This window comes from Paramacrobiotus metropolitanus, unplaced genomic scaffold (assembly GCF_019649055.1).
Source record: "Paramacrobiotus metropolitanus isolate TYO unplaced genomic scaffold, Prichtersi_v1.0 Parri_scaffold0000218, whole genome shotgun sequence".
In the NCBI taxonomy this organism is placed as follows: Eukaryota; Metazoa; Tardigrada; class Eutardigrada; order Parachela; family Macrobiotidae; genus Paramacrobiotus; species Paramacrobiotus metropolitanus.
Genome location: NW_026570438.1, coordinates 68,099 through 82,071, shown reverse-complemented (window position 1 = coordinate 82,071; position 13,973 = coordinate 68,099). Strand labels below are relative to the sequence as shown.

Below are 13,973 nucleotides of genomic sequence, written 5' to 3'. Positions count from 1 at the left end.
TTAAGTTTGGATCTAACTGGGTCATCAGTTTTTGCTAATAAGGGTCACCTGTTTACAAAACGGGCGTGCATTTATCATGGTGTGCGGATTATAAACCGGCGCTAATGATCCTCACGTTACTGTACTTCAACCTTCTTTTTTTTTGTCCAATCAGCACCTTTCGCTGCTACGTGCGCACCACGGTACAGAGCGGATGCAGTCCCGATAACACGGACAGCACTTACGCGCAAGATTGTGCTCCTGTGGACGACAATTACGACTTCACGTCGTTCTGCATCAAAACCGAAATCCCCGGTACGCATACCGTATACTCTGTACCATCAGCGAATTGATTATCATATTATATCAGCTGAATATGAATATTATTCTCGCGATTAAACCGGAGGTGATTTTTGTCAATTTTTTTAGGCTACATCACGGTGCGCGGAACTTCGCATAAGTGTCGGCACTACGAAGCCTGAGTGCCCCAGCGGGGAGCGTCGCACCACCTGAAACAAAAAGCTGCTGGTACAGAATAATATCTATTAAGCATAATGGTTTGTGTCCTTGTTTTTGGCCTGATGTTCGCGTTATATTTTCAGATGTTCGTCAATATACAATATATTCGGTGCTCTGAGGTGCTTTTTACATGTTCACCGAGCATTTATGTAACCAGAGCCCATCAGCTTACCGACCGGGTCGCCGTTGGCCAACGCTCTCCTGATTCTGCTGTTAGTAGTGAAATTACAAGACCTGTTTCACTTAGTTCAATGATCGTTTGGGATCTTCTGCATACAAAATTATAATACAGAATAATGTTTTTGTTTAATAAGTGCCATCTGTCGAAAATTGTGCATCGCTCTTTCGCTCCGAAACACTGTACTGTACATCGACAGCGATTTGCTGATTATTCTTGATAAGACGAGCACGTTTGTCATTATAACAGCGAATCTGTATAAAACTGGCACCACTGAGTTATACGGAGAGGAGCGAAATCTTGGTCCAGATTATTTCCAATTAATTTCCAAATAACTTTAAAGATTAAACTGTTAATATCTAGTTATTTTAAGTGGGTTTTTGGTTTTATGCATAGACCCCAGCGCGATCGCCTACCCTCCCACGCCCAGTTATTTTAGATCAGTATATACTCGCAACCGTAAGTTTTCATACAGTTGGCATGCGTGCCTGCATATTTCAACGTATAATGTAGTAGGGACACAAAGATGCAATAAAGGCTTTGTTTTTCTATGGTTTTTTTATAACCAGGGCCGTCCAGCCTATAACAGTATCGGTGATCGACACCCGCACTAAATTCCGCAGCGGAATTTGTTTCCAAGAAGTCTGCCATAATGTTTAAAACCTTACTAACTAATACTTCGTCAATGACCCTCGTCGGAAAGCTAAGAAATGTTACAAATTAAAAACATCTAAGAGCGCAAAACAATCTCAAGTAAACGAAAAAATGGCATGAAAAAACCTAAAACAAACATGTAATAATTTAAGAAATCTGAGAAAAAATCGAATGTTTATGCACCATGCGTCAGAATTCGGTTTTATTACTGACATTTCTTCTCCGGATTTGGTGTGAGGGTTTTGAGATTTTTGGTAAGTAGTAAGTACTCTATATGCTTGTATTTTATAGTGGTAAGTACTAAGTATGATCTTTTGTTTAGTCCTATCTTTAATAACACAGTAATCCACCGTTCGGTATACGACGGTATGTATGTAGAACACTCATAATGCACATAAAACATATACCGTAATTATCGAATTTGTGGCCCTGGGGTGCAAATAGTTCGAAGGTCATGGCGGAGGGGGGCTTATTTCGGGGAGGGGGCGTAATTTCGGGGGTGGCATTATTTTTCAAACGGGATCGGGGAGGGGGCTTATTTCAGGGGGGGGGCTCTTATTGCGGGGGGAGCCGCAAATTCGATAATTACGGTACATGTACTGATGTACATAAAAACTGCGCGTCCACGTTTGCACACAATTTGGCAAGTACATTAACGCTCGTTTATTGGCAAGAAAAATTATTGACACGCATCACAAATTCTTCGATAGGAATAGAGTAATTCGCAGTTTTAGCATTTACCAAACTAAAAGAGACGGCTTTTTTGGGAAATTTTCTTGAGACAGGAAAGCCGCTTATAAGAAAACATAAGAAAACGTAAGAAAACATAAAAACGACTGCCGCGCCGCTGATAATGAGGAAGTGTCGATGCCGGATTCTCGTAAATTTATGAAATAAACCACACCTTCATCCGCTAAATTTACACTTGGTATAGCCGAATCCCCGAGGATTTCCGTCTATTTCGATGCCGGTAAGTGAATTAACAGCGCTACTTTTTTCCTCCTCTTCCCGATAATAACATCCACGTATCCGGTTACACCGGGCGTAATTAGATTAATCGGTTAATTTTTTGCACAGCGCAGCATGTGGCGGATGTTGTGGCGCAGGGTGCGCAGTGTCAGCGCAAAGAGCAGCGGATCGACCACCGGCTGGTAGAAGAACATTAAATTAATGACGAACTCAATGTCGGGATTCGTGTAGTTAGTGAAGGGCTGTAGGAAGAAGTAGATAACGCTCGGCGTCCAGAACACCAGCACGCTCAATGTCAACGCGGTTAAAAGGAGGAATGATTGCGCTTCGGTTGAAGATGCCGGGCGATGGGAGTGGCTAATCGCTTGCGACACGGATGCAATATTCGCGATGGAGGGATTCTTCACGTTGTGTGAGGAGAGCGGCGTCGGTTGGATTTGTCCGGATACCAGTCGGCAGCACAATCCAATCTACGTATCACAGATAAATTAATCATCATCGGTTAAATCACTCTTTACTATGGAGTAACGTGTCCGGGTTTGCGTTTCTTTGTTATTAATAATTTTTATTGATTACCTAATCACCGTACGCTTTACGACAGTTCAGTGAATTATTGGCACTTGCCAAAAACATGATTAACAAATCGGAATACGTATTTCCGATACCAGGGACAAGTGATTCATAAATCTGAATACTTAATTTCGTTATAATGGATAAGTGGTTAATAAAACTGAATAATTTATGAACAAGTGACCAATGCACGTGCTTAAGGGTACTTATAAATCTAGGTATATTATATTCTGATATGATTATTATATTTTATATTGTATTATATCTAATATGATTATTAATGCGATTATTATATTTTCTGCCTATATAATTATTATATATATATATATATATATATATATATATACGTATATGTATATATAATTATTAATTGCCAAATGCAAACGATCAAATTTATTCCCGGATAATAATTTTTTAACATTACTATTTATCAAACACATTTTTGCTAAAGATTAGCTCTATAATAGATTCGCTCTACATTTTTACTAAAGGTTAGCCATTCCTGAAATGGAACTACTTTGTAAACCAAAATCGAATCAAAACGTACGCTTGGAAAAAATGAATTTTTGAAATTGGTTTCGCGAATATTTTTCCTGTAAAACTCAAAGAAATTAAATTAACTATATTGCTATTTGGGACAATTATTCCGTTGTATTTTATTGACTCGGTGTAAATTTTATCAGTTTCTTAATGTATAAGCCATAATGTACAACACTTGTTTTGTTGCGAAATAATTTGGTTTAATCGCTGAAGATGTTAAACGTTTGAAATTCCGATTCTACCTAGAAAAAAAGGATCTTTTCTTAAGTTTTTAATAAATTAATACTTATTCTTTGTGTAATCTTTCCAATATTTTATTTTGCTTCATTATAATTGTTCAGTTGTCCAAGCTATTACTTTATTAATTACTTTAGTACCCACCTTGTTTCGCTGACTCTGCTTGATCCAGATCAGCGGAAACGCACCCAACACTCCAAACAGGCAAATTACACTCAGCAGCTGCACCAGCACCAGCCACGCCCTCTGTCCTGGAATCCCGGTCACATCCGTCCAACACCCGTACTCCGCTTCCGGCTTTCGATAAAACAGCGCGTCCATCACAACCCCCGGCAGGGCGACCACGTGCGCCAGCGCCCAGGTGACGCCACAACACAGAAACGCCGTGGTGAAGTTGTGCCGTCGCCGGAAGGACAGCGGCCGCCACAGCGCCCACACCCGGTTGCCGGCGATCAAGAGGTGTGTGCTCATCTGCACCAGGGATAACACCCAGATCCCGTACAGATACACCGTGCAGCTGGCCCGGCTGAGGACCCACTTGGCGTCCGGGTAGAGTTTGGAGGAGAAATCGAAGGGCCCGGTGAGGGCGCAGAAAACCACGTTGGATAAAAGGAGGTTGGTGAGGTACACGTCGAAGGCCAGCCAGGTGTGGGAGCGCGGCAGGAAGCTGAGGAGGAGGAGGAGATTGAGGAGCAGGGAGAAGATGCAGCAGGAGAGGGAGTTGATGGCCGACCAGTTCCAGTCGGGGGTGAGGTTAACGGTGGTGTTGGTGTGGTCTGTGGCGTTCATGTTGCGTGCATCTACTCGCTACCGAATCAACAACGTGCCCACGTTGAAAGCCGGCACCGGAGGCTATACCACGATGAAGCGTCGGAGAGGAATTAATAATTCATGGCGGATGGCGACATAGATAAGTAGCCGATATGGCTGTGGACCTGTGGTCAATGGCCAGTGCCGATATCCTAAATCAATACAGCCGCATTCGAATCTACGACGTATCGAAGTTGAAAGCCGGCAATGCGCCAATTGCACGATGAGGAGCCGAGCAAATACTCGTATTTATAACTAGCGCGGATACATGTATGTAACGTTAACGCCGTTGCTGCTGATGCGATCACTGGTCAGTACCGCGCGCGGTATCCTGGGTAAATACTCGCCACCGAATCTGCAATGTATCCACGCTTAAAAACCGGCAACGCGCATACTAGTATGCTCGAGAAAATCCCAGGCAAGCAGCATTTCACGTCAACCTCGTTAAAAGAAATTAACATGATCTGCGCAGCGTTGTGTATTCGGCGTCCGCTTGGCCAGTGTTGTCATCCGGTATAGAGGGGGCAAAAGCAGGCATCTTCCACCGTTCCCCTGTACTGCTGCCGTCACCCAGCTGGAGTCTGACGTTGTGCCTGAACATGGCGCTTAGGTACCGCCCCAGATTTAACCATATGTATTGCCGTAATGTCACACTCCAGGCGGGTGACGGCAGCAGTACAGGGGAACGGTGGAACGCGTTTACTTTCGCCCCTTATAATCAGCTCGCCACCGAACCCACAATGTCCCATGTTGAAAGCCGGCAAAATGTCTAATACACGAACAACAGCCGAGCAAAAACAGCTCCGTACGACGTATATATAATTTATACGTACGACGTATATATAATTTATGGTTCTGCGTAGCGGTGTAACCGAGGTACAGTGTATCCCATCCCTGGATGCGGCTGGTGAAAGCGGAAGTGATCCTCTTTCGCCAAATAAGTTTGCTACGTGAACTGGATACACCGGCCGTGATTGGCATATAAAAGTTGTGCGTGGCTCGTACACAACAGCGGCGGGACGATTAGGAGCGGTCCCTGTGCGGCGCGAGTGTTTTTGTTTCTTCCCGGTAAAATGATCGAATCGGGGTTGATTGGCGTCCGAGGAATACGCAGCGTTCACCCGGTATATACACGTATTATTCAATAAGTGTCATGTTGATCCTGACACGAGCGTGTTGTTACACAACACGTCGTTATATTTCCACAACAGTATGTATGCCTGTACAGACACTAGGATGGCACTTTTTTATGGTAATCTGCTTATGGGAACAGGTGACGTAAATTCGGCGTAATTGCCGGCTCTGTTGTGCGGAAGTTCTTCCTGTTGTGTGCAGCCAGATACCGGCTGATAAAGAGCAATGATGGGAAAATACTGTAACTGCGCATTGGCGGGCTGGAAATTACTCTCGTCCACTATACATTTTTTATGACTAACAATTAAAACATCCATGAACAGATTCAGTTGCTTGTATCAGTTATATGTACTCTGTACGAAGCTCTAATTATAGACATTTTAATCGTCGATAATGGCGCAACCATCCATAACGCAGTACGGCGACCGGCAGCTAGGCAGGGCGGTGAAATGATTTTCAGTTAGATGATTTAATTTGCTTGGAGAACATAGGTTTAAAATCAGTTTCATGCGCAAAATCCGGTCCGGAAGGATTATGGCTATAAGAATTTTCCAACAAGTGTAAATGCATTCAGGTGTACCAAAGGTCTTATTATGGCTCATATTTTGCACATACAGTAACTGCACGTAAGTACGCTTTTACACCGATCCGAGTTTACGCCATTTTTTTCGTATTTCAATAAATTTTCAAAATTCATTAGAAAATGGAACAAAATGCTTAGCAGCGTGGATCAGTGTAAAATCTTTTTTCATGCATATGTGCGTTTAAGTAAAGAGTTGAAGGAGATTAATCACCAAAATAGACCTTCAGTGCATCTGAATGCGTTAAAGGTTTTTTTGATTTCCTTGCCGTCAAAACTCCCGCACTGGATGTTGCGCGCATAAACGGTTTTCACGCTTATCTATGCAAATCATCTGGCTTCAGAATGTCACAGAACAAAGCAAAAAAGTGTTTGGGAGCGCGCAAAAGGGAAAGTTTTTGCGCATGTCTGTATACGAATTTGGTATATACCATGTACCGGGTCATTAATTTTCCCTTAATATTCCTTTACGGAATAACAGTGTCCAGACACTTGCTAACTTTCCCGATTACACATAAAACTCCGCCTAACTAATAAAATTTTTTATATACTGAAATAACTAGAAACACTGGAATCATATAATTTATTAAAAATTAACTAAAATTTAGATTGTTATGTACGGATAAGTACTCGTATATAAAGAAATGGCGTTTTCGTCGAACACGATCCAGTATAAAGGAGGCTGGATACCAAAGATATTTGTTCCAGAACCGAGCCCAAGTCGAAACAGCATGTCCGCTATTCGAGCTGCATTTGCTTGAACTAAATCTTAAAGCATTTCAGACAATAAAAGTAATTCCAAGTAGAAAATTTGAATTAAAATATAAAAATATTATACAATTTGAATACCGCGGAAATCGTGAAGAAAGCGTACACTTGTTTGACTAAATCGTATAAACCTCTGTAAAATATCGGTTAGTACTCAAAGGAAGTGGCCCGGCACATGAAACCAAATTTGTGTGCATGCACGAAAACTTTCATTCTCCCTTATGGTCCAAATCCCGCACTTGGCAGTTGGCACCACTTTTGTACGGTATGAAATGCACTACACTGTAGTACGTAGTTGAATCATTTAAAATTCTAGGATACTCTTCAGTAATCAGATATCGACGACCAACGTGTTTCGCGCCGGTGTGAATAAACGCAAATTCTCAATTCCATTGCCTCACAAGTCATAATCATTAACAAATCACTAAAATTTCTTTGAAAAGAGCAAAGCGAAGTATGGTACTAACACGTCGACATGAGCCCGTCTATCTTCTTATGCACTAGTATGTCCCGGTTGTTCATCGGGTGCCGAGGGAATTTACGTAACGCATTATGCCAATTAATAACCGTAATTCTGTCGTTATTAACCACTTGCGCACTGTTTTTCTGCAGGTTACATATTCTAGCGGAACCAGGTATCAAGCGGTCTGCAATGGCATCTGGTATACCATCTGGGGTAGAATTTCACCGTAACCTGGTAACGACACCAAACACCGATTCCCTGTTCCGCATTCTCGATGAAGCAGGATTATTTTTAAACTTAACTGTTGTGGCCAGCTTATTCAGCCGCAAATTCGTTACCATGCACAATATGGATATACATTAATATATTAAATTCCGGTTTTGTGATCTAAGCACATGTTAACCGGTTTGTCATTGTATATTAAACGTGATATTTAACTGATGCCTATCAGTTTCTTGTATAGAATGTACCGGTACATCTGTTACGTCAATACTGTATACCGTTCGCTGTACACTGAAGAAATTATCCGGCGAATAACTATGTACAGTAATTGCAATACACATTAGAGAACTGCAATACACATTGTAAGAATTAGAGTGGAATACCGAGTAAAAATATATTAACGGCCATAGAAATTATACGTTAACCGGATTTATTTCATCACGAACTTTGCGCAATTATAGATATTTCACCCGAAAACCTGGTGTGCCAACCTGACAAATAGGCTTATTTGGAAACTGTAGCACAATGATCATCATTCTATGAATTATAACTGGTGCCCTTTACAAATAACACTGTTATACCTTTATGTAGTACGGTATAATCGTATGGTTTGCATCATTTCCATGTGTTACAAACAATGCGTACATCTTTACTGGTCTTGAAGTCAGAAAGCTCACAAAGGTCCGCAGCAGAAACTTCATCTAATATTATCCGTTTCTCTTTCTCTCTTATTGTCACAGAATACCAGAGCTTTGACAAAACTTATCCAACACGCCATAGCAGGCGTTGTACATGCGCTTAGTAGTATTTAACGTGAAGTACAGAGTATAGGGGGAAAATGAGTCTAGCCGAACCAGTCCCTTGTACTTCTGATGTCAGCCGGCTGGTGTTTTACGTTGTGGCTATACATGGTGCTTATGTACCGCGCCTGATTTAACCGTATGTACTGCCGTAACGTCACACTCCAGGCGGGTGACGGCAGCAGTACAGGGAACCGGGCCGAGCAGACTTGTTTGTCCCCTATATGATAAAATAAACACTCGCAATCTGTACCTTACGTTAGAATTTAGAAATTACGGGACAAACTCGTACAGCATGCTTCATGCCGCATGACGCAAAAGTACCAACCGGCGGCAATCGCCGCCACATCTGCAGATCCTTTAGCACAAGGTTTGCCCACGCGAGCCTGTAGGCAAAAAAATAGGAAATAGCTACCGTGTAATGGGCAGGGCAAATCAGACAAAATAATCTCTGATGATGATCCGGAAAGGTCGTGCAATAGGCTGTTTTGGCTGCTAGTAAAAACAGGTTATGACCTTTGTGCCTGTTTGCTATGTACAGACGCAACATATGGGCACTTGGTACGGATATTGCGTCAATAGCATTTTATCTCCACATATACGATGGAAATTAACCCTTATTTACGTACCGAACCATTTGCAATCTTGTCACACCTTGTTTGGCAGCTATCGTGCATCGTACAGCCATCCAGTAATTAACCAGGAATAAAAGCAGTTTCCTTTTCGGAATTTGTGTGTGTACTGTGGGCGTACCAGTGTCGCTAACGAATTCGCGAGGGAAACTGCGAAGTCGCTGGCTCTAAATCAGTCGTGGCTGACTAATGTTAAGTAGTAAAGGCATTACAATTTAAGTGGCCGCTAATAGCTTCCTTATTGTTTCATCGGGACTGCTATTCCTCCTGCTTCATTAAAAAATGAATATGGCATCGTTCTTCTGTGCCGTTATGTGCCTTGCTACGTTAATCGTTGGGCAATCAGCAGGTTAGTAAAACTTAATTAATTTTCTAATGGCTTTTAAAAGATCGTATCAGCCTCTGCTGCACTTTCGGTATTGACTTGAGTTTAATATACATGCGATAGATGCGCAGATTCTATATATGTGATTTCGAGAAATTCGCTGTTTCATAGTCCCTGGAAGGTTTGCCTGGTGTAATACGAAATTTTCGTCTATAATTTTCATTATCGGTAAAAGTTGCACTGCTTACAGTTGCGTTTGGTAAGACGCTGTAAAAAGGCAACCCTACACCACAAAATGTCCGTTTTTGTAAGCTTCCGAAGCAAACATCGGCAAATATGCTAGAATAACAACTACTGTATATTATTATTTCAACTGTATTATTATAACTATATTATTATATTATTAACTATATTATAATATTATATGTTATCATATTATTATATTTCAACTATATTATTATATTATTAACAACTATATTATTATAAATAATTATTATTTCACGCACAAACTTAATTACGTACTCGTATTACTGTTGAAAATCGCGTACATGCAAAGCAAGGGACGCGGCGGATGAGTTAGTTTCGCATTGGAGTGAATTACGCCAAGAAAGACAGGAAATCGTGTTATTTTGACATAGGACATACTACAACCGTCGACTGGAGCTGGACAGACATGCCCAGCACCAGATTCGTTGCCACAGATTCCATTGTGACCTCTTGGTGTAATGCCTACAGCTCTAGATCCACGGCGCGGGGACAGATTGCTGGTGAAATCCAAAACAACCTGAAACGCAGCGAGAATGGCTACGACTGGCAAGTGGTGGTGGCAGAAGCATTCGGCGCTCAGGTAAGTCAAGAGGGCATTACGAGAGCCTGAAGGCCATGAAGTATAATGCTGTGATCAGGCCCGTCTTTAGCTTTGTTGATGGGGGTGTCGCATAACTTCGCGCCAGCTGCGCCAGTACCATTCTACATCGGAATGAGAGTTGCTAGATTCGGTGTTAAAACTTGAAGTCGTCAGATTCCCCATCTTGGACACTGTTTTCCGCGGACGCTTCATCCCAGTCCTGCATGGCGCGCCACAAGGCGCACAAGCAGAAACGGTTCAGTTTGCCCACGTCGACATCGGCTAGACTGTCCATCCCCCACTGGCGTTTGCGATACTGGGCTGATGGACGCGGATTGCTGGACTGGTAGTCTTCTAGAATCTGCAGAGAACATTAGGTACAGTACAACTGCCGGCTATTTCCGCCCTGGAAAGCACTGTTATCTCGTAGTACGTAGCGAATGGAAATCTTTCCTTCAAGCTCTTCTTGCCCTTTTTTTCCGGTGAAAGGACTTAGGACTAACAAGATACACCTTTTTTTCAAAATCGTCACTGCTATTGGCTTTTAACTCGTAAACTTGATTTACAAATTTAATAAAAACATTCTTTCAAAATTTGATAAAAGTGATGAAAACCGTGTTGCGAAAAGACTACTATCTCCCAGTACTAGTAGCTACCTTCATCATTCTCCTCGCTGTTGATGACATTGGCCTTGCAGATGGCAATGCGTTTCTCGTCCAACGGTGGCACCGCCCACTTCAGATGCTGCTCGAACAAATCGACAATCTGCGCCTCATCGACAGGTCCCGGTGTGAGAATACGGAACGTCATTAAGGTTGTTTCCTTCTTATATGTCGGTACCCGACCGAAAAATCCGGACGTCCGGCGGACATTTTGGTTGGTTACCTCCACTACTGTCAGGAAGAAATCCTTGAAAATGAAACGATCACAGCATGACCCTAGTCTGGATGTTTGCGCGGTGATCTCCATGAAAAACACGCCCAATTTCCAGTAAACAAAAGCGTGCGCGTCCAGCTGAACACGATCAAGCGGTCGATGCAAAGGCCGGCGTCGTCCAAGACCTGCTTAATCACATCCAGCACTTCATCGGCACCATTCGAAATCCTCCAGCTGTCAATATGACGTTTCGTTGTCGCGAATGGTGTGCAGATGGTGCGGGTGGCGGAGGTCATGTGTTTGAGGATGGAGGCGTACATGGCGGAATTGCAGTCCCACTTCACTGGCAGCGAAGAACTCTCCTTCTGCCGTGATAGACGCACATCGCGGCACAACTCAGTCGATGTGAGAATCGTTTCCCACATTTGACAGGTGCGACGACAGCGCTGACGGTCGACGGTGTCCAGTGACTGGAAGACCTCCTCAACACTTGCAACGCCACTGCCAAACCGGCGTTACGGAAACCTAGCGTTTTTTTCCGATTTAGCTGCCCGCCGCTTCTTCTTTCTCCAGGGGTCTGGGAACCCATGAGTAGGCCGCTAATGTTATAATTACAGTTTTACGCGGTATTTCACAATTTCTTATGGGTATATTTGCAAGCAAGTCCCGGATAGTTTCCCCAGTGCACCGCGGACGGCATATCGACAGCACCGATCAGCATATGTACTGGTACATTGAACTACATAACGTATTGACCAGAAACTGGTATATATTAAGTTAATACCAAGTTTAATATGCACTGACACATCGGCGGGCACGCGCAGAACAAAAACACAGGAAATCAAACAAAAGAGTATCCCCGCTGCGTAGCGAATGGCGATTGAATAAGTTAGCTACAACAGTTATACTTGCAAAACTATCCTGTCTCGTCCGGAATTTTAAAATGCAGCAAGTTAATTGGAACGGGAATGTCGTTAGCACTTTCATCTCATAGGGATCCCCTTAAACTGATTTATTTCACCATGACCTTTACACAATTATGCTATGTTACACAATTATGTCATCCGACAAGCTACATACAGATAGTGTGCCAATCTGACAGTTAGACTTTATCTGGGGATCAGCGATATAATATTATATATATATGAAACGAGTACGGCTTAATATTTCGGTCACCGGTCACTTACACCACCCCCTCGTGGCCCGCTACATGAATAGCTGATGACCGGACAAACTGCCACGACATACTTTCTGATTTGTTTTTCACTGGTCTGCAGTCGTAAATAAATTCAGAAATGCTGGAATCTCAGATTTCTGAAAATTATAAACGCGGAAGAGCGGTTCCACTGTATTACCGGTGCAGTAATGACTCCAACTGCATTGCACCCGGTCCAATTACTTTTCTTTGTTTGGTTTCTTTATGGGCACTTTTTTCAAGTTTTCATGCTTTGAAATTTATGAGCGAAGTTTTTACCATGAAAACTATTGATTTTCTGGTATCTATATATGTTTGTCAGGAACTTCATCACCACCTGACCAAAACGTGCAAACGAAATACGAATATCTGGAGCGACCGAAATCTGAGAAACAGCAGTACACAGATGGTAGAATGAGACTTTTTTTGTGGTTAGCTTGCTTGAGAGCAGGTGACGTTGAATTCGACATAAGTATGTACTTAGACTGTGTACATAAATGCCAGCGGAACGCTGAAATTTGAATGCGGATTTGCGTAAAAGTGCAATGTTGTTGTAATGATGTGACATAACAATGCGTGTACTAGTAATTATTATGAGCAATAACAACATAAGTTGGGTCATCCATATGCTGTATGTTGCAACTTGCAACCGTAGTGGTTGCTACGTTATCGGACTGTGTTTCAAAACTTTTTATTATCTCGTCGCATGTCGACCGGATTGATGTTACGGCTCCCAAATACTCTTCGAGCTTACATTTCATTGAAAAAAAACAAATAAAAAAATCCATGATCAAATTTTCTCGTACAAGCGTAGGGACAACTAATTTGATCGTCGATGAGGGCACAGACATCCAGGACGCAGAACGGCGACCCACAGCTAGGGCAGAGGCCGCAGAGCGTCTGTGACTATGCCGCCATCTTGCCTTCCGGATCCTGTTGGTCCTGAAAGCAACCACCCCGCCTGCGATACTCGAAATTTCTGAACCACAAATGTTTCGATTCCCGCTGAGGCGCCTGCTTGGCCGTCATGGGTGAATGTGCAAGCTTGTCCCGTAATTTTAGTGCATCAGCACACTGACAATCACATGCAGCTGTACGGGTTACGCTATACTCTATAGTCTATACTATGGCGCGGCATGTCGCACTGTTTGCGCTGTACATGCATTTGCCGTGGCCGGTGCATGCCAGATAATATCTGACAGACATCGATCTAAAGTATAAACAATCAATAAAATTTTGAAATATTAGATTTTCCCTATGTATTTACTTTACATGTAGAGAGGAATAAATTTGTCATTGTGATGGCAGTTAGATGCACTGCAGCGGCAATCGCTCATAGCGCAAAGATCACTAAATATCTGATTTTTGCGATAGAAATTACGGAGCACGCGCCCTGAGCGTGGTGTAAACGCGTAATAACAGGCGTCAATCGCCGCCATATCCGCAGATCCTAAAGCGAGCGCAGTGGTTTCCCACGCAAGCCTTTAAGCAAAACAAAAACAGGAAACATCTGCTTACTGATTACTGTGTAACTGGCAGGGCAAATCAGGGAACGTAATCTCTGATATGGTCCAGAAAGGCGGTGCAGTATAGGTTGTTGTTGTTGATAGTAAACATCTTTATGACCTTTGTGCTTGCTTGCAAACGCAACATGTAGGCATCTTGTACGGATATT

The 13,973-nt window shown here is 42.7% G+C and overlaps 1 protein-coding gene and 1 long non-coding RNA gene across 2 annotated transcripts; one reads left to right on the top strand and one right to left on the bottom strand.

Annotated features, from left to right (window-relative positions):
* Positions 1-1,929: 1,929 nt before the first annotated feature.
* On the bottom strand, positions 1,930-5,015 carry LOC129601200 (uncharacterized). The gene is made up of 2 exons (XM_055499942.1): positions 3,791-5,015; positions 1,930-2,769 (listed from the first exon to the last, which is right to left on the bottom strand). The coding sequence occupies exons 1-2, from the start codon at positions 4,433-4,435 to the stop codon at positions 2,392-2,394; spliced, it is 1,023 nt and encodes a 340-aa protein (XP_055355917.1). The 5' UTR covers positions 4,436-5,015; the 3' UTR covers positions 1,930-2,391.
* A 4,103-nt stretch (positions 5,016-9,118) lies between these two features.
* On the top strand, positions 9,119-11,959 carry LOC129601198 (uncharacterized). The gene is made up of 4 exons (XR_008692196.1): positions 9,119-9,404; positions 10,019-10,227; positions 10,298-10,604; positions 10,925-11,959. It is a non-coding gene; the product is annotated as an uncharacterized LOC129601198 (long non-coding RNA).
* Positions 11,960-13,973: the final 2,014 nt, after the last annotated feature.

Coding starts and splice junctions, on each gene's coding strand:
- LOC129601200 (XM_055499942.1), bottom strand. CDS start 4,435: ATGAACGCCACAGACCACACCAACACCACCGTTAACCTCACCCCCGAC. Junction 2,770..3,790: donor AGCAGAGTCAGCGAAACAAG/GTGGGTACTAAA, acceptor TGTGATACGTAG/ATTGGATTGTGCTGCCGACT.